General features: G+C 38.9%; 1 protein-coding gene and 1 long non-coding RNA gene across 15 annotated transcripts in view; one reads left to right on the forward strand and one right to left on the reverse strand.

The window, feature by feature from the left end:
* Positions 1-18,389, reverse strand: part of myo3a (myosin IIIA) — a 60,229-nt gene extending 41,840 nt beyond the window's left edge. For 5 of the 12 annotated variants that reach the window (XM_039789435.1, XM_039789429.1, XM_039789433.1 and 2 more), the window contains exons 1-5: positions 17,912-17,933; positions 14,733-14,916; positions 12,781-12,915; positions 4,104-4,208; positions 3,840-3,939 (exon numbers count right to left, since the gene is read on the reverse strand). In XM_039789435.1, coding sequence (XP_039645369.1) covers positions 3,840-3,939; positions 4,104-4,208; positions 12,781-12,915; positions 14,733-14,900 — 508 coding nt within the window. In that variant the 5' untranslated portion in view covers positions 14,901-14,916; positions 17,912-17,933. Of the gene's footprint in view, positions 1-3,839; positions 3,940-4,103; positions 4,209-12,780; positions 12,916-13,276; positions 13,363-14,732; positions 14,917-16,306; positions 16,435-17,911; positions 17,991-18,313 lie in introns of those variants that run through there. The other 7 variants (XM_039789428.1, XM_039789425.1, XM_039789426.1 and 4 more) reach the window with 4 other exon arrangements.
* Positions 18,387-27,156, forward strand: LOC120551883. 3 transcript variants are annotated; one of them, XR_005637924.1, is made up of 4 exons: positions 18,387-18,465; positions 23,250-23,304; positions 23,726-23,873; positions 27,029-27,156. It is a non-coding gene; the product is annotated as an uncharacterized LOC120551883 (long non-coding RNA). The 3 variants fall into 3 exon arrangements; XR_005637926.1 differs by lacking the exon at positions 18,387-18,465 and adding an exon at positions 18,491-18,547; XR_005637925.1 differs by lacking the exon at positions 18,387-18,465 and adding an exon at positions 18,646-18,715.
* Positions 27,157-27,621: the final 465 nt, after the last annotated feature.

Here is a 27,621-nt window from a genome sequence, read left to right on the forward strand (position 1 = left end):
TTACTCGGTGTCATGCAAAGCTAAGCAGATTTTTGTATTTGGATGCATATCTTGTACGTGTTGCATGCCTGATATTCCAATTTCCTACCAAAACTCCACATGGTACAAATCATAATTGAAACCGTACCAAATTACATAGAAATCCATCCAATAGTTGGATCCGAACGTATCTCTAAAAAGCAAAAATGTCAACCTTGTGGTGGCGTTAGAGGATACATTAGGGGATTGCCGAAGTCATTATGACCCTCTGGGCAAAATATTGCATGGCAATCCATCCAATATTTGTTGAGATATTTCAGCCGTTAGTGTGGTTAAAAAAAGTTATCTGTGTAAATCAGGACACCTTTCACATGTTGTGTGAGTGTGAATTGTCTTTTCTGGTTTCACAGGGTACAAAGGGTACAGCATAGCACTCACTAGGGTTCAAGTTCTTCATATTAAAAAGGCACATTGTGATGCTAAAGCTGCTCGCTCACCTTCAAATTCGTACCTCTATTCCTAGACATCCACAGTTTAGTTATTCAGTATTAAGTTCATATTTGACTTACATTTGTTTTGCATAGCCAACAGAAAGATAAGAGCAGATAGCAGTGTATGTGCTAACACTGAAGTTGAGACTTGGTTGTGGTCGATGGTACGATTGCTTTACAGCAATTACTCTTAGGTTGTCAGAATGAATGCAGCAATTACTTATTGGTGATAATGTGACAACTCTAAATGTAATTACTTTCCTATCTGGTTTTTAGGAGCTTCTCACTAAACAACATGGTGAACAAATGTGTTTTTTTATGTAATACACTTCTTCTCACGTACATATCCATAGATACTGCAAGCTTCCTGTCTAAGAGATTCATTACAGGTTTAGCCAGAGAAACGCTAAATACTTGATAAGATGTTCTAAAGCAAACTAAATCTCTATATCACAGCAACAATGGTTAGATGGTTGTGATGCCTCAATTGTAATAACTTTAAATAGTCTCATATGTGTGACATCTTCTGTGAGACCCTAACGCATTTCATGATGTAATTGAAACTGTAATGACAATGAAAGCTTGTACTTATTCTGCAACACTATTGATTCCTTTTAACAACTATTTTATTTTATTTGTAACGAAACTACTATCATCAAGCAGTAGGTAGAATAGATGAATACATACTCTAATGATAATATAATACAATGTTTTGCATTACTGAATACCGTTTGAAAATGCCTGATATTTGAATTTGCTGACAAACTAAAAACCAGGGCTTAACCCACACACATCGAATGCAGCTCAAACATTAGATATGTGTGGGTTAAGCTTTTTTTCTCCACATCACTGCTGTGTTAGCTTTTCAATTATTCAGATTTGTATGATGTGTTTTTGCACAATTATGTGTGTAACTGTATGTAAAACCTACTTGACCTAAAACAAGCAAGATACTGTATTTGCTCAGAAACTATATTAACTCAGGAAGACAACACAAAAACTCTATTAAATTCCTAACATTTCATACTTTGAAACATTTGATATCTTTTGCATAATCGCTAAATAAATATCTGGGACAATATCTTAATTTTCCTATATTATGTAACCGTAATAGAGACTGATGCTAGACTTGGCTGTTTTGACATTTACCAGCAGATATATAACTGCCACATTACAAGCCAACTGACTTGTAATGCATTACCAGTGTAGTGTCCTTCTCAAGGACACTTTGGACAGCTCAAGAGGCTGTATATGGAAACACTGGGCTGGTGTGCAGATCCATCCTGTGATCCAGTTCTCCGCCACCAGTTACTGTTCATTAGCAAATGTTTGTACAATTTCCTTCACTTTTGGGTTGTAAAAGGCCGTAAGCGCTCTCTCTCTCTCTCTCTCTCTCTCTCTCTCTCTCTCTCTCTCTCTCTCTCTCTTTTAATTCTTAAGAGCCATTATGCTCATTATTCACATACTGGCTACAAAAAGATCCAAATATAATTTTCACTGACCATGAGATGTTCTATTTGGAAAAGTCCATAAATGAACGTACAAAGGCTGTAACAATTATGTAACTAAATTAATGGTTCAATTTAGCATTTGACCGTGTTGTCACAGCTGATACTCAGTATAAAGCAGCAAAAAGAATGTATTGGGGGGAAAAAAATGGTTCAAGATATGATGACCTTGTGAACAACAGTTTGATCCACCATTCAGTTGGGAGCATTTTGAATGAAAGCAGTTATTAGTTATACAGTATTAACTGTTGGCTTTGAGTTGCTGTGTTTAACAGTCTATATCGACGACGTTTCATTTACGGTATACTTCCGGTGCCGCCAGAGGTTCCGCCGGGTGTCCCTCATTTTCGGCCAGAGGTCCTCCTATTTCCGCTTTCTTTGTGTTGGCGTTCTAAACTCTGGTCGATTGGGGAAACATCCTCCGAGCTAGAACCGACAATCAAATTATATTTATCTTTTCTTTGAGTAAAATTCTCATCACACACACTCGACAGCCATTTTAATTCCATAGGTCGCCTCCTTATGTGCACGTGTTTCACCAAAACAAGTTCCTTCCCGAGGCTATTTTGTGATTGGTTTAAAGAAATGCCAATAAACCAGAGCACGTTTCTCTCCCATCCCGGAATGCTGCATGGACTAGCCAGACCTTCCTCCGCAACGCTGTGGAGATAGGTCTGGCAATGCGGGACTATGTTTAACATAACCAATGTTTCAGATGAAGTGGGGGGTGCAGTCAAAAATGTTAAAGTGAAATTAGACATTAAATGCAATAAAAGACCCAGGCTATAGTTAGCGTCAGGAGGGTTAGGAGTGAGGTTTAGTTTTAGGTGTTAAGATATTTTTTCCTGCGGGTACATATATATATCTTATTTGCCATAGTCAATTGTATCTTTAGAGTTACTATAAGGACCTTGTGCTAGCCTGTAAAAAAAAAATAGACATTTTAATTGTGCAGTTAAAAAAGGCCCATTAAACAAATGTTTGCTGTGTTGACCATTAAAACACCAAAAATATCACAAGAATAGAGAATAGCAGAAACCAGGATGGAGCTCATATCACCAGATGTAGACATCACTAAACATTTTTGTATGTTTTGGAAAGCACAGTTGGGATTACATCTCTAACTTTTTAATTCCTAAAAGACCTTGAGGCTTCAAAACGGTTGCAATAAACAGGTGATGAGAATCTCTGACAGCCTCGTGAGGAGGAAGAAGAACAGTGGCCCTCTCCATATGAGCTACTTCACATTCACCCCCCCTCTCCTCCCCCCCACCTCCTCCTAATATAAGAGCTGTGTGCACTTTGTGCTTCATGGTTAGAAAAAGGCTTTTAAGAAAAGCCCACAATTAGCAGACTAAATGCAAACCTACACACATGTTGAGCGGGGATTTTATTTGTAATGAAAACAGGCAGCTGGTTTTTCAGCCCCTGAAGAAAACAGGGGTGAGTCATCCCCTGGAAATAGTCAGAATCACTTTGCCTATCATGAGCCTTCAATCCAGGAACTATGGTTGTGCTGCTCTGAGTGCCTCATTTGGTTAAGAAAACCCAAAAGCACATCAGTGCAAAACACAGAGTGAATAGCAACAATGTCCGCTGCTGTCTGCCGGGGAATGTAAAAGTAATAGGTAGTGATGGAAAAGTATAATCGTCTGCCACCTTGTCGGGTTGTGTAAACGTGTTCCAACCTCTCAAGGAAACTAATTAGTGACACAATTTATTTGGCAAGCGGCTGAAGGTAATGGATTTGACCCTCTTCTGTTAAATAGAGCCATAACATGATTTCCATTGATTAGAGGAGGATAGTACAAAAAAAAAAAGACATGTGTGGTGTTAAAGCAAATAGAAACATATTGCGTACCAAAATCCACGAGTTTGACCCCTGCATGTGTCGTCAGCAGGATGTTATTGCCTTTGACGTCGCGGTGGATGGTTTTGTTGACGTGCAGGTGCTGGAGGCCCTGTGGAAAAAAAAAAGACAGCTTTTTCTGACAAGCACCTGCTTTCAAAATGATCCCATTTAAGTTCCTTTCACCGAAGCAATGTATTCAGTGGGAGGTTGTCCTACTGAGCTCTACAGCACATCATTGTCTCCCCTCGTGCACATTCAAAAGGCCAGACGTACCATGAGGGCCTCATGCAAGATGTAGGCAATAATGGCTTCATCCATTCGGTCTCCTCTCTTCAGCATGCCTTTAGCCAGATCTGTCACAGAGCCGCCGTTACAGAGCTACAATAGAAAGACCCACAAAGAAAAGAGAATAATGAGCAAAACCTCAACATTAGTCAGCACTTATAGGTGATCCTTTACAGTATGCTGAAATCTGGGGCATCTGAAAAAAGATTCAGATTTTCACATGGAGAAACAGCAGAGGATGAAACTGTTTTGATCAGAAGATTGCACAGTGAGAAAAGAGATGCTGGAAGTAATTCTGTCAGTCTTTAGCAGCTTATCTTTCTGAGGCAGCTTAGCAAGAGGGGGGAAATCGTGCCCACCAGGAGAATGTACATTTTGTGTGCAGGCTTTAATCGATGCTGTGATGACTAAGCAGGGTAAATATTAAGCATGCATTCAATCATCTTTAAATGAAGAACATCCTCTTATGTTTTCAGACAATGGCAACATTTATATCAGAATTTTTACACATCATTTATAGGACAGTCTTTCAACCTGAAAACAGAACGTACCAAGATTCACATCAGCATGGACACTTTCTCCTTCTCATACGAATACAAGTTTGATTTCATGTGTTTATATGTGTTTTCTTTAAGGTACATTGCCTCAACCCTCAATAGCTCTTTGAAAATTACAGAAAATTACCCAGTGGGTTGCCTTGGCAACAATAATAACACTTAATTGGGGCCTTTCTTTGGGAGATGCCAAAGGTGTACGGAAAATAAAATCCGTCACAGTGCTGGGGGGCTGCGAGTGGGGGCTGAAATGGTAGATTCTGCACATGAACACGGTTTGTAAACACAGACCTCTGTGTTTTAAAAGATGTCATCTGCAGATGCATGAAACATAAAAATGCCTCTTTTTCCATTTATTATGACTTGTGAATATTTTTGCATTTCAACTCAAATCTTAAGCCCTAACTGAAAAAAAAAAACATTTTCATGTTAGACAGGAAATTTCCATCCTCGAATCTTTTTATGTATTAAACACTTGTTCTTGTATAATTACACTAATTCCCTGCACTTGTAAACTGAAAGCTTAATCAGGCAATAGACATGCAGTGGTGTGTGGTTATTTAGGATAAGAATCAGTCCCCTGCAGCGATCGTGCTAAAGAGATTATGCAGCATGTATCAGGAAAAAGGGTACTAATAAATAACTTATACACCACAGCATTAACACAACTATACAATTTCTCAATTCACACTCAAAATGACAGGGTATTGTACACCACACCACAGCATGGGGCTTACGATGCAATATTTACATCCCTAAAAGGGTCGGGGAAATGTTACCTAGTATATTTTGACAAAAACATTGCATAATGGCAATAGATAGAAATATTATGTATTATTACTATATGAATATCTTCCGCTGAAATCCTAAGAAAAGAAGTGCTTACTCGTACAATAGTAGCATCATAACACAGACATTACATGTGCAGCTGTGTGCCCAAATCTCCAAATAGGGGCCCATTTTGTCATTTCATTATGCTTCCACCCACAGGGCTTGATTGCCTTTGCATATTTTTGCCAAAGTATTTCTAAGCTACTTACTGCAGCTAATTGAGCTAACCACAGGAAGCTATAAATTGCTTCTTCCACTTACAACTTACAGTGAACCCCTTTTAAAGAATAAAACACTAATTTAGTGGATTTTTGGGATGCAAATACATATTATTGTCATTACTGATTATTCTATTGATGATTTTTTTTATTGGTTAATTGTTCATTCTATAAACTGTCAGAAAATACTGAAAAATCTTGGTCACAATTTCTCAGAGCCCATTGTGATGTCTTCAAATTGCTTATTTTGTCCAAACAACAGTCTGAAACATGAAAAAAAAAATAAAGATTTCATTTAAAATATATAGAAAAAAAAAGTAGCAAACCCACACATTCGACAGGCTCGAATTAGCAAATGTTTGGCATTTTTGCTAAATAAATGTAAAATAAAATAAATCTTTGAACAAGATATTGTAAAACTTGAAATAAAAAACTAATATATTCAACATTAGATCATAGATGGATTATTGTCATTTTGCATCTATTTGTAGTCGTTTGAGTCTCTTTGTGGTAATTCTGTTTTGACTTTAAAGCATTTTGAAGTCGTTTGATTGACTTTACAACAAGAAATGTTCACATTAAACAGAAACTCTGGCCTAGGGGCCCCATTAGCACTCAGGTAGACCCATACATTAATCCTTCCATGCACTGGATGCTGAGAGTGATGCAAGTCTCTGACCTTGACTAAGCAGGGGCATAAGTTTTCACTGCCGTGTCTCGTGTCCGTTTTCTCTCTGCCTATCAATCTACCTCTCCATCAGGAGCCCGGAGATCTGTAGCAGGATGGATGGCATGCATCTCAGCTGCCACATGGGGAGCTTAATCACTCTTTCACGCCGCTATCAGACGTGCAGACAAACTGCAGTTAAGCAAAGAATACCTCCGAGACTTTCGCAGACAGCACAGCGCTCTGACAATGAGCCGCGCCTGACGTCAGTCCACATCACTGCTGCCATATCACCTGTCATCATTAAATTACACGGGGCAGACAGACATATCCATATTAATGAGAGGTCCGGTGCCCTAGATTTAGCAGCGCTAAACGTTAGCGCTCTCACAGTGCCCACTCCTAGAAAGTGATGCTCGACATCAACATTAATTATTCGACATGTGGTGAAGACTTAAACCTCTGCAGAGTGGAAACGACATAAGAAACTTCAGACCTGGTTTGATTTAAATCTATCTTCACAATCATAACATAGACGAAACAAAAGACTAGTTCCCATTAAATTGCGTCACTCCATTAAACTATGACGGTGATTGTAAAAGTCAATGTGGAGATACAAAACAGCTGAATCCATTAAGTCCAGTTAAAAAAAAAAAGAAGTCAAATAGGTCACCTTAAAACATCCGATTAATTTTAAGTTAAAATTCCCACTCCATGTTAAAAAATGCAGCCTTTAAATGTTAAATATGGACCTTCATTATAAAGCCACCACTGATTTCCTTTAAGATTTGGTTTTAACTGCCAGCTGGCAACAAGACATCACCATAAAGGAAAGTAATGTTTCAAAAGGAAAGTCAACGCCAATTCCACTGGTTTCCATTCCCATACTTAATATAATATATAATAGTAATATATTATCCCAAATATAGGCTGCACATTTGTTGTTAAAAACTGCAACAATTAGACTAATAATTATTATTGCTACAACATCATAAATAGGGCTTCAATCCTAATTTGCATTTTCCACCACAACTTTGCTCACAGTCTGAAGGTCTGTTAAGACCCATGTCTGGCGTCTTCATCTTCAACATCACGTGAGTTTCACAGAACTACCAATTTTCAAAGATAAAACTGAATACACTGAATACTGAGTGGCATATTCTCCATTACAAATGAGATCAGGTGCTTGTTTAGTCATGTAAATGAAAGTAGTCGATCAAAGATGTGTAAAAGAAGTGGATGAAACAAATGTAAAGATGAAACAAACCAGGAGAAACCAGAGTAGGCGTTAAAACACACAGGTGCTGACTTTTTAGTCAACTATCTTTGATGAAAGTTTCCCTGCAAATATAAACCTATATTTCTTATTTACTGCCAGTTAATTGGACGTATGGAGTTGCATCATGTCTGCGGCGCTGAATACTCACATGTGTTTCTGTGTGTTACACGCTGGATCGTCTCCAGGGAAAACACTCCTATTGTTAGACACGAGCAAAATACTGTAGCTGAGGTGTCTACTTTCTGGCACCGTTTATTGAAGTCTAAACATAACATTTTAAACCTAATTGTCAATTAATGACTGTAGAGGTTGGGGTGCGAGAGAAGGACTACAGTCATTGGGGTAAATGCAGGCCACAGGGGTTTATTTTGACTTTCGGAAGGTGTCGAAGGCAATGTGGTACAATGAGGGAGGATGGACAAAAAAATCAGTGTCTCTGGTGTAGATGGACTCCGTATGTGCTGTCATATGGCTTGTTATTCAGGAATGATTCTTTTAAGCCACTCTACCACAAATGCTGATGTTTAATGTATTACAGAGACAGTTTGACAAGTTCTTCCATCTCTGCAGAGAAATCCGCAATGCAATTTGGTCCTGAAAAAAGCCCTTCATGCCCAGTTACTGCTTCCATTTCCTAGTGATAAGCCCATAACTTTTTTTTAAATATTTGCAGAGATACATAGATGTTTGAGGAGATGTACATCATTTCCGAACCCCTTCACAGCATCCTGATGCAGACTTTAAAATGTGTCTGTGCTATGGCACTCCGAGACTCTATACAACTACAATCAATGTTCGAGGAATCAGGTCCCAAGACAGTCCGGAGTCTTCCTCTTACACATGTAGCACACGGTGTTCTGAGAAGTCATTAAAGTTATCACGAAAGCAATGTTTCACAGAAGAGATCAACAGCTTTTGGGCAAATTTAAACCACAACTGTAATAGTTACTCCCTAGTTATTGTCTGCCACAACTAGCATTATTACCAATGGTAGTAACAACGAAGCAGTAGTAACAAAGAAGCAGTAGTAAAAACTAGAGTTTACATTCTGTAAACAACCATTTTAAGCTAGACCTTAAAATGAAATATAGGCACACAATAATGCAAGAAGCTTTTAAAGGTTGCACTAATCATTGGCCTTTATTTAGCAGGATCTTTGGAGGAAACATGGGAGCTCACAAATGGAATACACATCCAAATCAGGTTTTTATTTCCAATTAGAGAATAAATGTCGCTCCATCCTCGCTATCTTTGAAGTATGTTTGAGGTCTCTGGGAGCAGAATTAAACCGCCATACATGAAAGCTTGCTCATCTCTGCCCACATCCGCTAACATAAAGGAGCACACTACAGAGGCAAAGCCAAAAGCTCACAGACCCCAATGAGGGGCTAACAAAGTAAAGGATGCAATTTGTATGTATTCTGTTTATAATGAGCGATCTGCTGTCAGTGCTGGGCAGAAAAAGGCTCTTCTCAGCAGAGCTAAAGGATGGAAAATTACAGTTTAGAAAGGGACAGTAACCATGGTGAATGACCGCCTCACTGCCAGCTTTCCTGTCTCTTCACAAAAAAAAGCCATGTGCATCTACTTCAGAGCGCACACACACATGCATACACAAACAGCCCCACACGGCCACTTGCTAAACTGTCAGGCAGTGATTTCAGCCTCAGGATTAGCCACCAGATTTAGACCGCTGGCTGCAGATTTTTGCAAGGGAAATTTTGAAAATGGGAATGCAAACCACAGAGGAAACAGGGAGTAAACAAAGTAGCAAAGCTGAGTGAACTCCCCTAACACCAGATTTGTATTTTTACTCAAAATAATTGAATCCTCCAGACAGATCAAAACACCATGATGCAAAACCAACAATCACTACAGTGCAAAAATAAGAACTACGTTATCAGATAAAGGTCTTTGTGTTCCTATATGCAGTTTGTGGTCTGATTATTCCACATCTTAGATTGTACTTGATATCCACGCAAAGTAATTGCAGGGTCCTCTGCAAAGGTCAGGAGGAAAGAGAGCGATGAAAAGGGAAAGAAACACAAGCTGGAGAGGTGAAAACTATCTACTGGGTTAGCATAACACTGCTGTTGTTAATGCAAAACCACTGAGCTTGGATTACAGAAATATGGACACTCTGTTCAAGCACTGCTGTACCTGATATAGGAAGACAGAACCACAGTGGTGGAATGTAACTAAGTACATTAACTAAAGTACTGTACTAAGGTACACATTTGAGGTACTTTACTTGAGTCTTTTTTTTTAATGCCCCTTTCTACTTCTACTCCGCTACATTTCAGAAAGAAATATTGTACTTTTTACTCCACTACATTCATCTGCAGCTTTAGTTACTAGTTACTTTACAAATTAAGATTTCTGGAGACAAAACACATGTAGTTTATAAAATACAATGTTTTATTATAAATTAAACTACCCAACAATATAATGGCCTACAAGTACAGCTGAAATGATTAGACCATTAAACACAGAACTGTTTTGATCGTTTCCAGTTTCTAAAATGTGAGGATGTTTACTTTTACTTTTTATACTTTAAGTACATTTTCCTGATGATACTTACATACTTTTATTTATAAGTAACATTTTTAATGCAGGACTTTTACTTGTTACAGTATTTTTACAGAGTGGAATTAGGGCTTTTACTTAAAGTGCTCATATTATGCTCATTTTCAGGGTCATAATTGTATTTATAGGTTATATCAGAATAGGTTTACATGGTTTGATTTTCAAACAACATTGATCAAATCAACATTGCTGCAGCTCCTCTTTTCACCCTGTGTGTTGAGCTCTCCATTTTCTCTTCTGTACCATCTTTGTTGGGAGTCGCACATGTGCAGTAGCTGAGTATGAGGGAGTGCCACACTAGCAATTAGGCGAGCATTATAACGTGTGTTAAAAAAGTGACGCACGTTCCTCACGGAAGTAAAGGCTGGACTACAACAGAGCTGTTTGGAGCAGTTTATGTGTTTTCTCTTGGAGATGGTAAGTCCCATTGGGTTGGACTTTGGGCTTTTTCACTTTGTAAACCAATTACATGCACAAAAAAGGTATAGAACACGATAAAGGAAAGGGAAATGCCAAAAGGCACAATATGAGCACTTTAAGTAAAGGATCTGAATACTTCTTCCACCACTGCAGAACAGCACAATGTGGCACACAGTTGGTAGAGGGTTTTTTAAGCAGTCAGAAAGAGTTTCTTTGTTGAAAGCAAATGCATGCATGCACAATCCACTGAAGGTTAAAAAATGCTGTATAATTAAATGATGGAATTGCAAGATGCACACTCTCTTTTTGCAACCTTTATATCCTCCATGTTTGATGTGGGTTTTTTTCATGCTTTTGGTATTCTGTGGAATCAGCTTCTACTGCATGGGGATGGGCTTTTGAAACTGTTCATGGGCTGAAGAAGAAAGTTTTTAATCAGCTCATGCAATGTTCATGCAATGTTTTTCGTTTGATTTCTTTTTTAATTACTCCATAAAATAATTAAATGTTTGCACTATCCAAAGCAGTGGTTCAAATTCAAAACTTAGGCACGGCTGTGCTTTGAATACATCAGCATGCTAACATGTTCATTTTTGGCAGCTAATATTTACCATGGTTGGAAGCACTACCCACAAAGAACTGCTGAAGCTGAACAGAATGACATTAGTTCATATATTACATGGTCATAAACCAAAGTAGTTAAAGACAAATTAAAATATTGATCTGATGATGACACTAGAGTAAAAAAAGACGAATCACAAAAGTTTTCAATGTATCCTGTGTGAAATGTGTCTCTATTTAGTTGTCACAATAGTTGTCCTTTGAACCAAAAATAACAACCTGCTGGTGCTGCTAGATGAGAAGTTTTTAGGATTCATCCCTTGGGCACCATAAATACAGCATCTGTTCTAAATGTCATGTCGAGAGTTTTTGAGACATTTCATTCAAAACCGAAAATTCTAACCTCATGGCGACTAAAGGACAACTCAGGGAATCTGGGGACCATGACTGTCTGGACAACACATCATAGCAATAGCTATCTGACTGTTGGATGTTGCGATAATTTAATCCTGGGCCTGAGTGGGGGACCTAGAGCCACGACAACAGCGTGACTAAAAATGTAATGTTACATTCTTCAGAAAGACTACTTCAAAGACCTTCAGCACCATAGCTGTGACACTTTACCAGCATTCTTTCTTATCAACCCTCCCCAAGTTTAGCAGATGTATCCAGGTTTGTACTGCTATCTATCATAGCAGGAACATAAATTACATGGTCAGAAAGTCAAATGGCAAAGAAAACCCAGAACCGCCACCATGTTGGACCCCACAAACACTTTTCCTCCTCTGAGGTTGACCTCCATTACATGTTTGTCTGGAGGTTGACATTTGAAAATGGATGGGGAGCTGGAGGCTTTTTTTAGATGTAAGAAAGCAGCAGCAAGGTCCCCTTGAACTTTCACAAATTCATACCTGCATCTAGCCTTTCCTGTACTTTATGTCAGCACGTGCAAAAAAGCAGTCTCATAAAGTCAAATGCAGTGATGTTTTTGTTCAAAATCAGGCCATTTTGCATTCATTCACCAATGTAGCGTAGTTAATATAAGTGCACCAACAACCTCAAAAAATGTATCCTTTCCACCATTTTAGCATAGTCTGCCCAGAATCCAAACAACAGAAATCAGCTACAGGATAGATACATTTGTGCCTGTGCTACAACCTGCTACAGTAGGTGTTTAAACTAATACACTGCGACAGCCCCTGTAAACAGAAATCCCTGCTCTGCTGCTCTCAGCAGGGGTCATGCGAGTTAACATCCATTCCCAACACATCCATGTTGTTGGCCTGCGATCGAATCCCCCAGGTGGCCTATAAGTAAACTCTGAGACTACCCATGGTGGCTTAAACTGTAACATAATCCCTTGGCAAATTTGGTCACCGCTGCATATACCAGGCGAGACATGCTGTGTGACAACCAGACCTTTAATCTGCACCTATATGCTCTTTGTCTGCTCGGTGCAGCCACAGGTCTATTTAAGGTCTCAAACAAATATATAGGATATGGCAAACATATGGTGGCTTTTCTATTCAAATATAATAAGTGTTCCTACCTCCAATACGAGCCACAACTGGTCTCCACATTTCACATCCTTCTTGTAGTACATCCCGTAGAATTTGACAACATTGGTGTGGTCAGAAAGAGCTTTGAGGATGTTGTACTCTGCTTCGATCTCCTCATCAATATCCTTAAAAAGAAGCACAAAGATCAGTTAAAAAACACATTTTTCACCTACGAACTCATGTTATTCATCAAATGATAAACCCAGTGATTGAAACGATTGCAATGATGGCCCTCACAGGCTAGTGGTCTGTAGATAATAATTCCTCAATAATGAGAAAGAGTAACAAATTCACAAAAGACTAATGAGACTTTTATTAGCATGAAGGCTGGATTTAACAGAAAATTGCTGCTCATTAGAGCTGCTAAATAAGCAATACAATTCACTGTACCTTCAAAATAAACAGAGCAGTTAGAATAGAAAGTATTATAATCTGCCATTATTGTTCTTTTATCTGAAAAACAGTGACCTTTCTTTATAGTACTACCTCTTGCCCAGTAATGTCCTGTAATTGGTCAATCTTGTCACTGGATGGATCAGACCCACGCTGCCAGAAGTAACATCATGTATCTCTGCTGTCTGTCAAAATATCCTTGCTTTAGGCCAGATAAGCTTCACACACTTCTGCATAGGTGCCAAAGGGGTTTTGGCTCAATGCTAAAAAAAACCTGCACAGGCAAAAGAGGCCAAAAATGATCAGAGTACATGATACATCCAATAAGGATGACCAATTAATCAAAGGCAATTTGCTAAGATAATGGTTGTAAAAGGGTTGCATCCTTAGTTCTAGCCCTTTCATTGTTAACTGCTGGTATGTTTCTCAAGGAATTTTGATTTGATGCTAATTAAAGTAAACATAGGCTAAGGTACGATATAAAAGCCAACAATGTAATGGAACACAAACTCTTATGAGACCATCATCGCTGTTGTGGGGGTTGTAGCCAAGTAATGAAAAATAAAAAGTATACAACTCACAAACACTAACCCTAAACCTGAAAACACATACATCATATGTTCTGGAAATGCCAGACACATTTTGCTAAAAAGTGCTGTTTATAAAATGATAGTACATTTACTTTTTATATACTGTATGAAATATAAAGAGACAAAATAAAATGAAGTTGAAGGTATGTAATATACCTGAGAGGAAATATACCGACTCAATATCAGAAAGCAAACCATAAAGTTAACAAACAGCGAGAAGAAATAGAAGACCCAGATCCAATCTGTGTAGATGTCTGAATCTCTAATATACAGATGCTATAAATGTGACAGATACAGGGCCCCAAGATAGTGACTTGTCAGCCCTGTGCCTCCACCAAAGACGTGGCCACACCACAAGCTTATAGATGCTTTAACAAGCACTAACAACAACAACACGTGCAATGGCATGGAGTGAGGACAATAAAATGATATTGAAAATTGAAATTCAGACTACGCTAATAGAATTGGTATAATAAGTCATTTAACCCTTGTGTTGTCTTCCTGTCGACCTGGAACTTTTAGTTTTTCTGGGTCCAAGTTTAAAATAAAATAAAAAATGTCCACGTTTAGGTCGTCTTTTCGACACTCTTTCCAACGTTTTTGTCACTTTTCACGATTTTTTTCCTGCGCTTTTGATGTTTTTTGTTGGTTTTTTTTCCCCACTTTTGATGTTTTTTTTGACATTTTTTCAATGTTCTTTTATCATTTTTTTTCAAATGCTATAAAATTGAATAAAACACGCAAATTCAATGAAAGTAGTGAACCGATCATTTATTTTACTTGTGAAGAGTAATGGTTGTAGGGAACCATCCATGTTATTTATTTATTTTTGGACAATTTGTTTGAAAGTAACCCAAATTTATGATAGAAACTTTGTTTTTAATGGGTCAAATTTGACCCGAGGACAACCGGAGGGTTAAAGAAACCTATTCATGTTCCAGATCAGAGAGTCAACTTACATGGATTGGATCAAGGATCTTTACAGCCGCTTTACTTCCATCAAGTTTGTTGAGCACCTTGTAGACTTTTCCATAGGTCCCTTTCCCGATTGTCTCGATGATGTCCCAGACGTCAGTGGGATCTGGAAAGTTGTCGAAGACAATCGATTTCCCTGGTTGTGGAAACATCTTTAGGAGAGATCTCCTATGAAAGAAAAACCCATGGGTCACTGTTAGAAAAGAGAAAGGTGGCAGCTGGTGGAGAACCTGCAGTATGCACAGGCTGACGTGCTTATTAATCCATACGAGCACAGATAAAAGAGATACAAAGCCCAGTTTTCACAAGAACACAGAAAAAGATGACCTGGTATCCTATTGGGTTATCACATGTAAATGTGTGACTTTTCTAAAAACACACATATTTCCAATTCTTTAGCTTCTAATACTGCATATATGCATTTCTAGGTGTACAGTGTAACCAGATGAGTGGCTTGTCCAGTTTTTAAAGTGCTGTCATGCTGGTTTGTTTGGGAATTAAAGTGGAACGCATACGTGTTTAACTAGAGGATAATCCACTGGCTGCTGGATAGTTGGGGGTTAATTTGGGGGTTTCCATAGAGCTGCATGATGCTTTAGTGTTAAGAAAACATACATAAATCATAGTAAATAGCCGTAATTATGAGCAGGTGAAGATGTAAAACAATTTTACCACCATCAAACATACATACATAGAGGCAGTAAATGTGTTCACCTTCCTTTGCAGCCTTGTAGCTGTATTAGTATCAGGTAAATTCCTAAGGCTGGTTTGAGCTCAAAGTGAGCAAAGTGTAATGTTGCACTGCATTCTTTTGTCTTTATCTGAAAGGACTCCTATGTGTCTCAGGAGACATGTAGTTATTTCTAGGACTGATATTGCATTTAACATATACTGTAACTAGGTGCTGAATGACTGATGTCCTGTCCCCATTAAGGTGTTTTATTATTGGGATATTTAAAAGGTAGAATAAACACTGATGCATCATGGCATTCAGTCAACAGCAGCTTCCTCTAATTTCATAGTTAAACATTCCAATCATGAAAAGATGTCATTTTTTAAACTTTCAAAGTTGTGTTGTAAAAGGTACCGATTTGGGATTGTAAGTCCCATTTACATAAAATTGTTCAAACACAATATCTGATAACTGACAATGGCAGAATTGAGAATTTTGCAATTCATGCACCTTGTGTCTGTTTTGTTCTTGCCTAACTTAGTGTCCCCATGTTTTTTTTTTATCTTTGTGGATTTGGACCATTGTTGTAACACTTATCACACTATGTTAAAAACCACAACCTAATAATATAAACACAAATGCAATAAGAGAAAAAACAGGACTGTATCTTTGCATAGAAATGTGCAAAGGAAAGTTAGCCAGAGCCAACAAACTTATCATGTAAAGGAAAGCACTGCTAAACCCTACACAAACACCTCAAAATACAGTTCATAAACCCTTCGAGATAAGGGTGCCTGTTGCTGCTCTCACAGTTTTGCATTGAAAACCGAATCCACACAAAACTAAAACCATAAGAAAAGCAGAGAAAAATTTAAACAAACTTACATAGTTTTCTAAATAAGACTTGAAACATTTTGGAAAAATAGTTAATCCATTTCTGTGCAAAAGGTTAGCACGGGAGCAGTGGTGGGCCAGCCTGGCCTGGCTGTGAGCATAAACCACAGAGGAGGAGCTAACGCGAGCTAATCTCACTAGCAATTCCCCTGCTCCAGTGCTGCCATTGTAAACCATCTCTTAGTGGTAGAAGATACGATGGGATTAGCAGGAATTAGCCTGTTGCAGCGTGAGCCTTTCCCCATATAGATGCCCATTCATACACAAAGGAAAGCTGGTTAGAGGGCCTGAGTATAGGTTGCTGCAGAGAACCACCTCTCCTTTTATTACCCGTGGCCACTTTATTTACGTTCAAGGAAGATTGCCTTTAAGGGTGCTTTCACATCCCAGCAGTTATTTTATTTAAACTAGTTATGATTATTATGATGATATAAATCAGTTTGATTAACTGTGAAAAACTCACTCTAGAGCAACAGAAAACTGGCGCACATACAGTATATTATTTTGCAGAGATATTATCAGTCATTACCTATGCAGCAATTAGACTCCTGTACATGTGCATCCATGTGTAGGTAATTGTACTCATGTTAGCCTAATGTACAGTGCCCAAGTAACCTGCAGACATCGTCAATAATACATCACTGCCTCTATATGTGACAACATGCTGTGACACACGAGACAGGAGGGCGAAACTTAAGTACTCACACTGGACACCTCCAACAGGAGCACAGGCTGCAAGGAAATGACCTCTTAGAGGAGAGGAGTGCGTGTATGTTTGTGTGGGGTTATCTAACCTGGAGCACTGGCTGGTTGTCACTATTAGTTAGTTGTTAAAGAATCTGGCATTAACCACAGTCTGTGTACAGGTGCACAAACAATGAACTGCGTATGGCTGAGCGTGTATTTACTGTATAACCAGATGCACTACTGTACAGTTTCTATGAATCAAAAAAAAAAAAAAAAAATCACATTGCTTCCATTGAAAATCAAAGATAAGAGCTGATCTGAGTAATGTGTAAGTGGAGGTTTGGCCACTTGAAGCTCTTCGAGGAAACAGAAGATCCATTTGGCAAAAGTGGACACCGGCATGGACTAATCTTTGACGCTGATGAGTGGGTTACAGTTTCGGCTTAACCTTGGTGGCACAAGAAGACTGTCGGTCTACAAGCCAAGATAATCTAGCTAGCTGGACACATCTAAGTGAAAAAAACTTTTACTTATGAGTGCATGAGTTTTGTAAAAGACACACTGACATGCAAGTAGTAATGGAAGAGTACAAATGAAGATCCTAATGCTACATCTGTGAGACTGGGTTATTGGTTCTTGCTGTTTGCTAACATATAAACAGTAATTACAGTATTTCTACTAGCATTCATCATTAGAGGGCATTCTGTTCTGGATTCAGGTCTAGGAAACGTAGAAACACTGACATGCAGTAGTAGATGTAAGGAGTCTACTTCTAGGAGTCTACTTCTGCTGAGCAACTAATAGTAACAACTTACACTAAACATACAAGTCATGCTGCTCTGTACAGATTTCCATTTTGGCAAATAATTGCAATGATCAATAACTATTTCAATATTCATAGTTACTGACCTTTGTTCGCTTTGTTCCCTCTCACCATAATCCATCAGAGACACATGGATGGTAAGGGTAAAGGATTTTAGATACAAACATGCACAGATACACACACACATACTGTATGCACAGGTAAACACACACACACACACACACACACACACACACACACACACACACACACACACACACACACACACACACACACACACACACCTGCAATCTAAGCCACTCCCAAAGGTTGCAAATAAGGAAACCAAATGAAGGAGGCATGCTTGCATTCTGATTAACTTGAAGCAAGTAAAACATGCACACATTTTTAGGCTAGCCAAACTAAAAATGTCTGTATACGTTTTTAGATTTTAGCATTATTACCATATTCAGTGAAGTAAAAAAGCCATAAGCCATCATCATACTTACACTGTGCATTTCAGTTGTGGATGATAGCGTTAGCAAGCAGGAGCAGGGTGTAGTTCCTGTGCGCCCCAACCTCCTCTGCTATAATATATTATACATCAAGAATAAGGAACACAATATTGCAGAGAATGCCAAAGTTAGGCTCAAGGAATAAGGTAATTAGTTTTAGCATGAGGAAGTCCAGTAGCAGCCGATGCTAACAGTGTCATAAACTAGCCCGTAGAAGCTACAAAACAGGTGAGAGCATGGACGGCAGCGAGGAGCGAGTTATGTGCAACAGGCCATGACTGCACTAGAGTGCTCTTAGCATCGTTTAGCAGTGTCCCATTACACGACGGGCGGGCACTGCTGGGGGAGAGAGCCGCTGTGGGGCTGAGCCAGAGCTGGACTGAGAGTTCAGTTCAGGTATGATGATATCTGAAGCTTGGCTCAAATAAATTCAGTTTGTGTGAAGAAGCCACTCATTTTGAGATATTTGTAAATAAACATGGCAATCGATCAACAATACTGGTATCTGATAATTGGATTAAAATGTCCTTCCCCAACTCACTTGCGTGCAATTTACCTGGAAATGTAGCATTTCCCCAAATAACATCTTGTTTAGCTAGACTCCAGAAACCACTATTTCAACATCTGTTATTAACTTAGACAGAAGAAATGTTAGTAAGCAGCGCTCTCCAAACCACTAGCACTAACTTTGTACTCCTGTTTAGCTTGCTAACAAATGAACTGTTAGCACACTAACCGTTATTTTCACACCTGGTTAGCCACATGGTAGCTAGCTGGTAGAAAGCTAAACGCTAGCTAAACCACTAGCATTATTTTTCACAGTTCTAAACTGCTAATATAACACCTGTAGTGTTTAAGCTACTGTTTAAGCTAGTGTTTACATTTTTAGAAGTGTACTAAACAATTGCTAAAGAATGATATCACATTGTTAAAATGTATAATTACAAATGTCATAATTTTGCTGGTGGTTTGGCTTCCTAGAAAGTTAAGATCCATTATCCTAATGAGCTAATTACGAACATGTAAAGCTGCAGACTTGATGGCTTATTAAATTCAAATCTCATTCCCTTTAATTATCATAAAAGCCAATCAGGGATCATTGAAAGGTCATTGAAAAACATACTGTATTTGTCGTTTTTTTTAACATGTTTGTTCTCTGTTCTGCATGTTTAGATGAAATGTGATTTTAATTGTGAGAAACTCTGCCACTAACAATTAATGCTAGGGATGTGCATAGGTTATTATTTGCCTTGCCATCATGTCCGAATCAGCTTTATTGGCCAAGTGTGTGTGCAATAGGCTAACGTTACAAGGACAGTCTTTTGCATTGCTGTGTATGCACAGATGCAAGGCAAGGCAAGGCAAGAATTCAAAGTGCTTTACATAAAACATTATTAAAGAGCAGTTAAAAAAGGATAATAAAATAAAACATTAAAGAGCAGTTAAAAATGATTAAAACAAATTAAAAACAGATAAAAGACGAGAATAAAATTTACACTGCAGTAACAAGTTAACCGAGTCCAACTCGGGCCTTCCAGAGGACTTAGACTGTAACTATTTTTCTGTTGCAATACAGGTTCCAAACCTGGCCTACCAGAGGACTTATAAATTAACAATTATTTAAAGAAAGGCAACATCAAAAAGAAAGGTCTTCAGCCTTGATTTGAAAAAAAACAGAGTTGCGGCGGACCTGCAAAACTTAAGTCAGTTTTTGTATTGGACTATAGTCCCCTGGCGACAAGGTTATGTAAATTTGTGTGTCGTCCGCATAACTATGGTAAATTATTTTGTTGTTTTCCATAATCTGAGCCAGCCTTGGGGAACTCCGCACGTCATATTTGTATACTCAGATGCATAATTACCTAGACACAAAGTAGACTCCACCTCCTTTGTTATTCACTCTATTCTCACTCATAAAACTGAAGTTAGGGGGAGCTGACTCAATGAGAACAGCAGCTCCGTTATTATGGTCTAACCAGGTTTCAGTTAAAAACATAAAATCAAGATTGTGCTTAATATATCCTCGATTAAAAATGATTTTCCAGCCAAAGACCTGACGTTTAGTAAGGCTAGTGTTAGCGTGTTAAAAGAATGATCTGTTTAATTTTTTAGGCTGCTGCTAACGAGGAACAGATGCTAAATTTGCTAAGTTTGCAGTTAAGTGCTTCTTCTTACTGCCTTCCAAGTTTGCAGTTAAGTGCTTCTTCTTACTGCCTTCCAAGTTTGCAGTTAAGTGCTTCTTCTTACTGCCACTATAGGTGTGCAGCCTGCACCCGGCATATAACAGTTAAAGCTTGTTGCATTTCGTAAGCATCCTTATCAGTCTGGGGAGAGGGAATTTGTTGCCATCCTGGCAGAGATGCCTGGGGTTCCAATTTTGGCTGGGGGCAAGTGATGGGAGAAGGAAGGGGGGCAAACTTGGTTCCAGCATCCACCAGCTGCCTTATCCTGCCACTGAACTTCAACATGGGGATGAGGGAAGGAGGAGAAAGGGTGAGTGGAGAGTGTTGGACTGGTGAAGAGGGGGGTTGAGATTTCTCGTATCTAACATGGTCAAATCTCTGCAAAGGTGGGGGCTTTGGTAGATCACTGTGCTTTGTTATGTCGTCCTCTTGTTTAGATTCCTCTTGTCTTGTGTCCTTGACTGAGGGAGCAGATGTGTGGCGCAGAAAGTAAAGTAGGTTGGAGGTGAACAGCTTTACTCGTGGCTTGTTAAGGAAAAGTCCATCTGCTTTAAAAAGATGTCTGCGGTCCCAGAAAATGTTAAAATCTTCAATGAACTGTAGAGAATGGACAGTACATGCAGTTGGAAGCCATTTGTTCAGTGCCAACAGTCTGCTGAATCTCTCAGTTCCTCTTCTGACTGGCGGTAGAGGGCCACTGATAAACACTTTCGCGTTTAGAGAGCTGGCTGTATTCAGCAGATCCATAAAGTCACATTTCTGCCATTCAGACTGTTGCTTTACAACATCATGTGACCCTACATGCAGTATAATGTTCTTCACAGTTGGGTGTGCTGCCACGATATCCAGGATTCTTTGGGCCAGGCCAGACACCATGTCTTTGGGAAAACAGAGTATTTTGGTGTTTTTACTGCTTTTTACATATTTTACAGCAGAGTCACCCACAATCACAGTTTGAGGCCCAGTCGTTAGCTTTCCCTGTAGCTTTTTACTTTTTGAATTGCTCTCAGTCCTTACCTGCTGTGTGACGATGAGACGTAATCCAGGTAATCAGATGAAGGTCCAGGCTCCTGCGGCAGTGCAGCAAATCTGTTTTCCAGTTGCACACTCAGTTGTTGGGGAGGCGTTTTGTTGCTAATTCTCCCTTTTGCAGCTGTCCACGGCTGTGTCCTACTGAGTACAGGAGTTGAAGAGGCGCTCTGCCTGGATGATAATGCAGGCCAGCCGTTCATATCACAAATCTCAGGGTGCTGTGCCCTGCCCGTTAGTTGTCCTCCCATTTCCCAGGAAGATGATTTACTCTTGGGCTTTGCACCAAAAGAGTTCCAGGGAGGACTGCCACTTGTTGATTTATTACCCGTTCCACAGCCCTCTTGTTTCTTTGAACCTTGTTGGTGCTAATTAGCCGTGGGTTAGCATGCTTTTGTCCATTGTTTTGGGTCCATGGTAAAGTGGTGTCATTCCCACATGGTCCGTTCACTTCCACGTTTACTTCTAACCGGTGAATTTTGGTTTCTAGAACTGCAATCTTCTGAAGGAGTTTGTAGTAGTCAACCACGGAGAAGGGAGGCATCTTGCTGCTAATTAGCTTTAGCTAAGTACCACGTTTCCAGTCACTGTAGGACAGGCTTGAGCTATTGGTAGGCCACGCTCACGCAGAAATATAAAATATGGCAATAGCCTACTATGTCTACATAAAATGTATAGTCCAGTGATTTATAAGTATCCAAGAGCCGCTGCTCATTGTTTCTCACAGAGGAAAAGCAAGATTATCAACAGAAATATGCAAGCAGCAAAGCATCCACACTGTAAGAGAGTGAAACTGAGAGTGAAACTGAACAAATAAAAGGAATAGACAGAACTATTATGTACACAAGTATGTGGAAAAATAGGTGTATAAATAATGATAAATAAAATGTCTATTTACAAGTTAAGTGTTTCTGTATGTTGTAAATATAAAAATAGTCCAAAGAAATAAATATTAAATAAAATTTGTTTTCATTAATACCTTTCGACAATGCAAATAACACTTTACAACTTTACCCAATCACATCCTGTAACAACCCTCGTCGTGTAGTGGAAAAGTGAGATTTCATGCAGCTATGACTTTCCCTGCAAATTATTGATTCTGCTCAAACTGTCAGAAACTAATTGCTCAAGCAGTGAAGCTATTCATGTATCATACAGACTAACAGATGGCACAGTGATTGTTTTCCCCTAAACAATCAGAGGCAGAGAAACATCTCGTTTAACAAAATAAAATAAAGCCTAGGGTACTTGATGTTATCCTTGCAAAAGGTATTTTGTAAATTTTTATTTTTTTAGTTATTAACTACAATAAAGGGTCAAGTTTAACATCATGAATAATTATTATCAGATACGCTCAGACTGAATAAGACTTTATGCTTTGTTGGGATTCAAGAGATTGAGAAAGTCCAGTCCCTTCTACTGATAAACCAATATCCCTGCAGTCTAGTCTTGTAGGCACCTTTCAGGTCTTTGTCTTATCTGCACAGTAGTGGAACATGACCCCAATTTGCAAGAAAGCATATAATAGCAGGTTGAACTCTTATGGAGGCCTTACATAGTTGGAATATTGATGACAGCTGCTCAGAATAACAAATATATGGCTGATCTTGCTGTGCTTTTTTTGCCTTTGACCTGTGGACTGTGACTGGGGGGCTAACAGGCAGTTATTTTATTGTATTTATTTATTTGTTTAATCTTTTTTTATTTTATTTTTTTAGGAGTTTGTTGTCAACTACAGACAACAACAACCTTCAGATTTATCAACATTAGAAGGTAGGTAATGACATGACAGTCATGTTTGGGGAAAACTTCTATCTCAACTGATACTCATACTGTAATGAGATGATTCTAATATCTTAACAAGTCACTGGGACAAAAGATTGACTTGTTGTTTAGTTGTCTCTGAAAAGAAGAAGAAAGAGGAAATTGAGAAGAAGTATAGAAAACAAAAACTATCAAATGGCTGAGGAAAGGATGTAATTTTTCATTTTTAAAAGAGAAACTGCAATAGGTCCAGTGCTTTGACCCTGCCATAAAGCCTCATCAATCAGTCGGCTTTGGGGCCCCTGGTATTAGCCAATTATATTTCTGGGGGCCAGTGATGTCTCTGTCCATTACAAACACACGGCAAATCTATGCTCTGTCTTCACCTCCGCCTCCTACCAATGACCCCTCCTCCTCACTCTCCGTCTAGGAGGGACCCCGCATGATCGACGTACCGACTTAAGTGTGCCTCCCTCAGGCACAATCTCCAGGCTTGGGAGACGGCAGCAAACCAACCTCATTTCCTGCTCCGCTGCTTTACAAATGGCTCCTGGAAGCTGAACCAAGACCAAGGCTGGGTATGCATTGATGGCCATAATAGCCATATGATTAGAGTGGGCAAAGGTCCAGCTCAGTGTGCAGACTAGACTCACCTACCTGCCCCCTGCCTCACTATTCGACCAGTATGAGAACAGAAATATACAAATGATTGAAGATGTCTGTAAAACTTAATGATCATTTTCAAAATGATTTCTTTTAGTCCCCTTTTTGACATGTGTCAGGGTAAGCAGCCATTGGATATACTTTCCAAAAATCAATAAAATGATTGTGACGTTATTAGAGGTGTGACGAAATTAAACTTGACGAGATTTCTCACCAAGGTAAAAAGTGTCTCGCAATATCAGTACACAAGTGCAGAGCAGCAGCCTTGATATTAGCATAGAAAATCCCCCGGCCATTCTCCAAAGTTGACAAGAACGTTAGAGAGTACCACCCAGGGGCGATTCTAGGATCAGACCTTTATAGGCCTAATGACCTAATGAGAATGTGACACGGATACAGTGCCTTGCAAAAGTGTTAACCCCCCAATGCTAAATCAGTAATTTCATTAGCCGATAATCTCTGAGCTAGCTACTGAACAGCGTCAGCTAACGTTTTTTGACATTATTAACACTATGATGGAACTTAACCTGACACTTCAGAATCAGAATCAGAATCAGAAATACTTTAATAATCCCAGAGGGAAATTATTTTCGTTACCACTCCAGATATACAAACAACAAATAAAAACATATATTATCAATACATATATAATAAAAACAAATATACAGTAATAATATATAAGATATGAAATGTACAGCAATAAATCACAGTAATAACGACCAATTTGACACAATGTTCTAACATTCAGCAATTTTAGTTGCTACATTTCAATTTGGGTTATAATCTGCACCATGAAATTACCAACTTCTTCTCTGGGGACTACCAACGTTAAACTTCACAACTGCACTCCTGCTCTCCCTCAGATGACAGATTAGGTAGAGCGAGACTCAGCCAAAGGCGGGAGTCTGGCACAACCACCTCCAATTGGCCAACACTATGTTTTTGTTAACCCTTTCCTTGACTGGGTTAGAAGTGCATAGCATTGGCAACAGCGACACAGGGTATTAAACCTGTTTCAAGCACTTTGAACCTGTAATTGTTTGTCTTCTGTCACTAACAGACAAGTTTGCAAACTCTAACTTGAAGAACTTAAATTCTTTTTATTATTATAATTGTTAGGGGGCCTGAGATTAAATTTAGAGGGGCTTGAGCCCCCCTAAAAAAGGTCTAAAATCAGCAATGGTACCGCTCCTCTCTCTCATCCTCTCTTGGCCGAGACACACGCATTTGCAGCGTGCCGTTCACTGTGGCGCTGTCTCTTGCAGGCCACTCTCTTTCTCTGTTAAAATGAGTCGGGAAGTGGACAGCAAAACCTAACTTTACTTTTAATGATATTAAACAAAGAGACATTTTCTCCTTTCGTCCTATAATTGTCATAAATCAATACTAGAGTAGCCTACTTCCTTGTTTAGTGCTGCAATTAATAAAATGCAGAGGAGGAGAAAATAGCATCTGTCTTCACAAAAATCATCTGTGTTTGATGGTAATTTATTTGTGATTTAGAACATAATCATAATGTGAAACAATAGTAAAATAAGCTTTATTTCTCTGTCTACTGTACAATGAAAAATTCAAGTACAAAACAACTGGTCTCAACTACTGCCAGAAAACATAAAAAAAGTGTATGTTAGCCTATGGCCCTATTATCACCAACACATCGAATAACTTTAAACAGGTGGAGGAACAACTATGCTACATCAACAAGTGGCATTTGAACACCCCAATTTTGGCATAATACACACTTAATGTCTGGTAACAAACCCTTTGCTTGTAAGCAATGGAGTGACAGAGGCATTTATACGGTAAACCAGTTATTCAAGAAAGGTATGTTGAGTTTTCAAGACCTAAGAGCTAGTTTTGAGGTCCCCACGACATCCTTCTTGTTGTATCTGCACTCAAGATCAGCCCTAAAATGTAGTACCATGGGGAAACAGTCTTGAGGTGCACCCAGTCATTCAATGGTTTGTTGATTTTCCTGTGAGAGGATTAGCATCCAAGATCTATGCTAAACTGTTGCAAGTATCTATAGGAGAACTCCCAATAGCAAGGAAATGGGAGCGAGAGCTGAGCCCTGAGGGGAATGCAATTAATTGGGAGACAGTTTGGGACATTTCCCATTGCTCCAAGAACCTAAATCACTTCAATATATGTCATAGGACATATTGGACTCCTCAGAAGAGATACGTCTCTAAAGTCATTCCCACTCCCTATTGCACGTTCTGTCAACCTGAACAAAATGCAACTTTCCTGCATATGGTCTGGGAGTGTGAACAGGTGCATGAGTTCTGGAATAAAACAACATCAATAATATCTGATGTGATAGGATGTCGAATTCCTACTGACCCGATTGTTTTGTTACTTAATGACGACTCTAAATTACACCTGCTTGGGAGACAGAGGAAAGTTTGGTTAGCTGACTCAACCAAGAAAATGATAGCTCAGCGCTGGCCCCCCACTCGCCTTTGTATATGGTTGGCGTATTTTCTAGACATAGTTATACTTGAGCTCTCTACAGCAAGTATTAACAAAGCCAAATCATCGACTATAGACCTATGGAAAAACCAAGCAGCACTGTATCAGTCCTAATGACCTCAGCATCACAAGAAGTAGAGGAGAGTGACTAGGCAAGGTGTTTGTTTGTTTTTGTTTTCCTCAAGACCGCAGAGGGTGGGGGGTTGGGAGAGGGTTTTTGTTCTTGTTCAATTGTATTTGTATGTTCTGTGTGTTCTAAATATAAAAAAAACACAATAAAAAATTGATCTAAAAAAAGAAAAGACACAGTGAGGTTAGAAAAAGCAAAAGTAAAGCTTTCAAGTGGAAGTATATATTTAATCACCACTTGAGTTATATTGGAGTGGAAATGCATATTTATTACAATGAAAATGTCATGCAACTGTATCACTGCTGCAAAACTAATACAAGTTTAATATCAGGCTTGTGCAAGAACTTCCTAATGAGTACACCATTTTACAAAGGTCGGCCATGTATGAAATATTGGACAAGAACCCAGTGCCGAATGTGTGATGTGTTACATAAGCATAAGCAGTTAATAGGCTTAATTTCCTGACAGGTAACCTACATACTGCTTTGCTGCACTGCAAGCTTCTCACCCACTGATCAGCCACTCATCTCAACACCGTGAAGAATCATCCTCTTTGACCGATATATCATCTTATGAAACATATAAGATGGCTGCACGATCAAATAATCCTTCTACTATACAGAACTGTGCGTCCTTCTACTCTGATGTACTTATTTTAGTCTTCTCATTTCATGCATGTTTTGACAGTGTCTGAATAACTAATATAATTTTTCAAAATAAAAGTATCCAGTGACTTTGTGGGTAGAAAATGTTTTCTATTTAAATACAGTAGAAATACACAAACTTATGCAATCTTACTGGGAGAACAAAAGCTGATTTTCATTCCTTTTGGCGGGGCTGCACGGCCCAAGTAATTGCTCAGATAAACATTCAAAGCTACTTGAAGACATTAAACACAACAACTAAGCCAGATACTTTAGAAAAGATTTAATAAACAAAATGTCTTACCTGAAATTAAAGTAACTGTTTTCAGACATGTTTTCAGACCTACTCCGCCGACAGATGATTTATGAAATGGGTTAGGATTCAGAACGGTGTAAGTGGTTGAGAACAATTATGTT

This window comes from Perca fluviatilis, chromosome 22 (genome assembly GCF_010015445.1).
Source record: "Perca fluviatilis chromosome 22, GENO_Pfluv_1.0, whole genome shotgun sequence".
Lineage (NCBI taxonomy): Eukaryota > Metazoa > Chordata > Actinopteri > Perciformes > Percidae > Perca > Perca fluviatilis.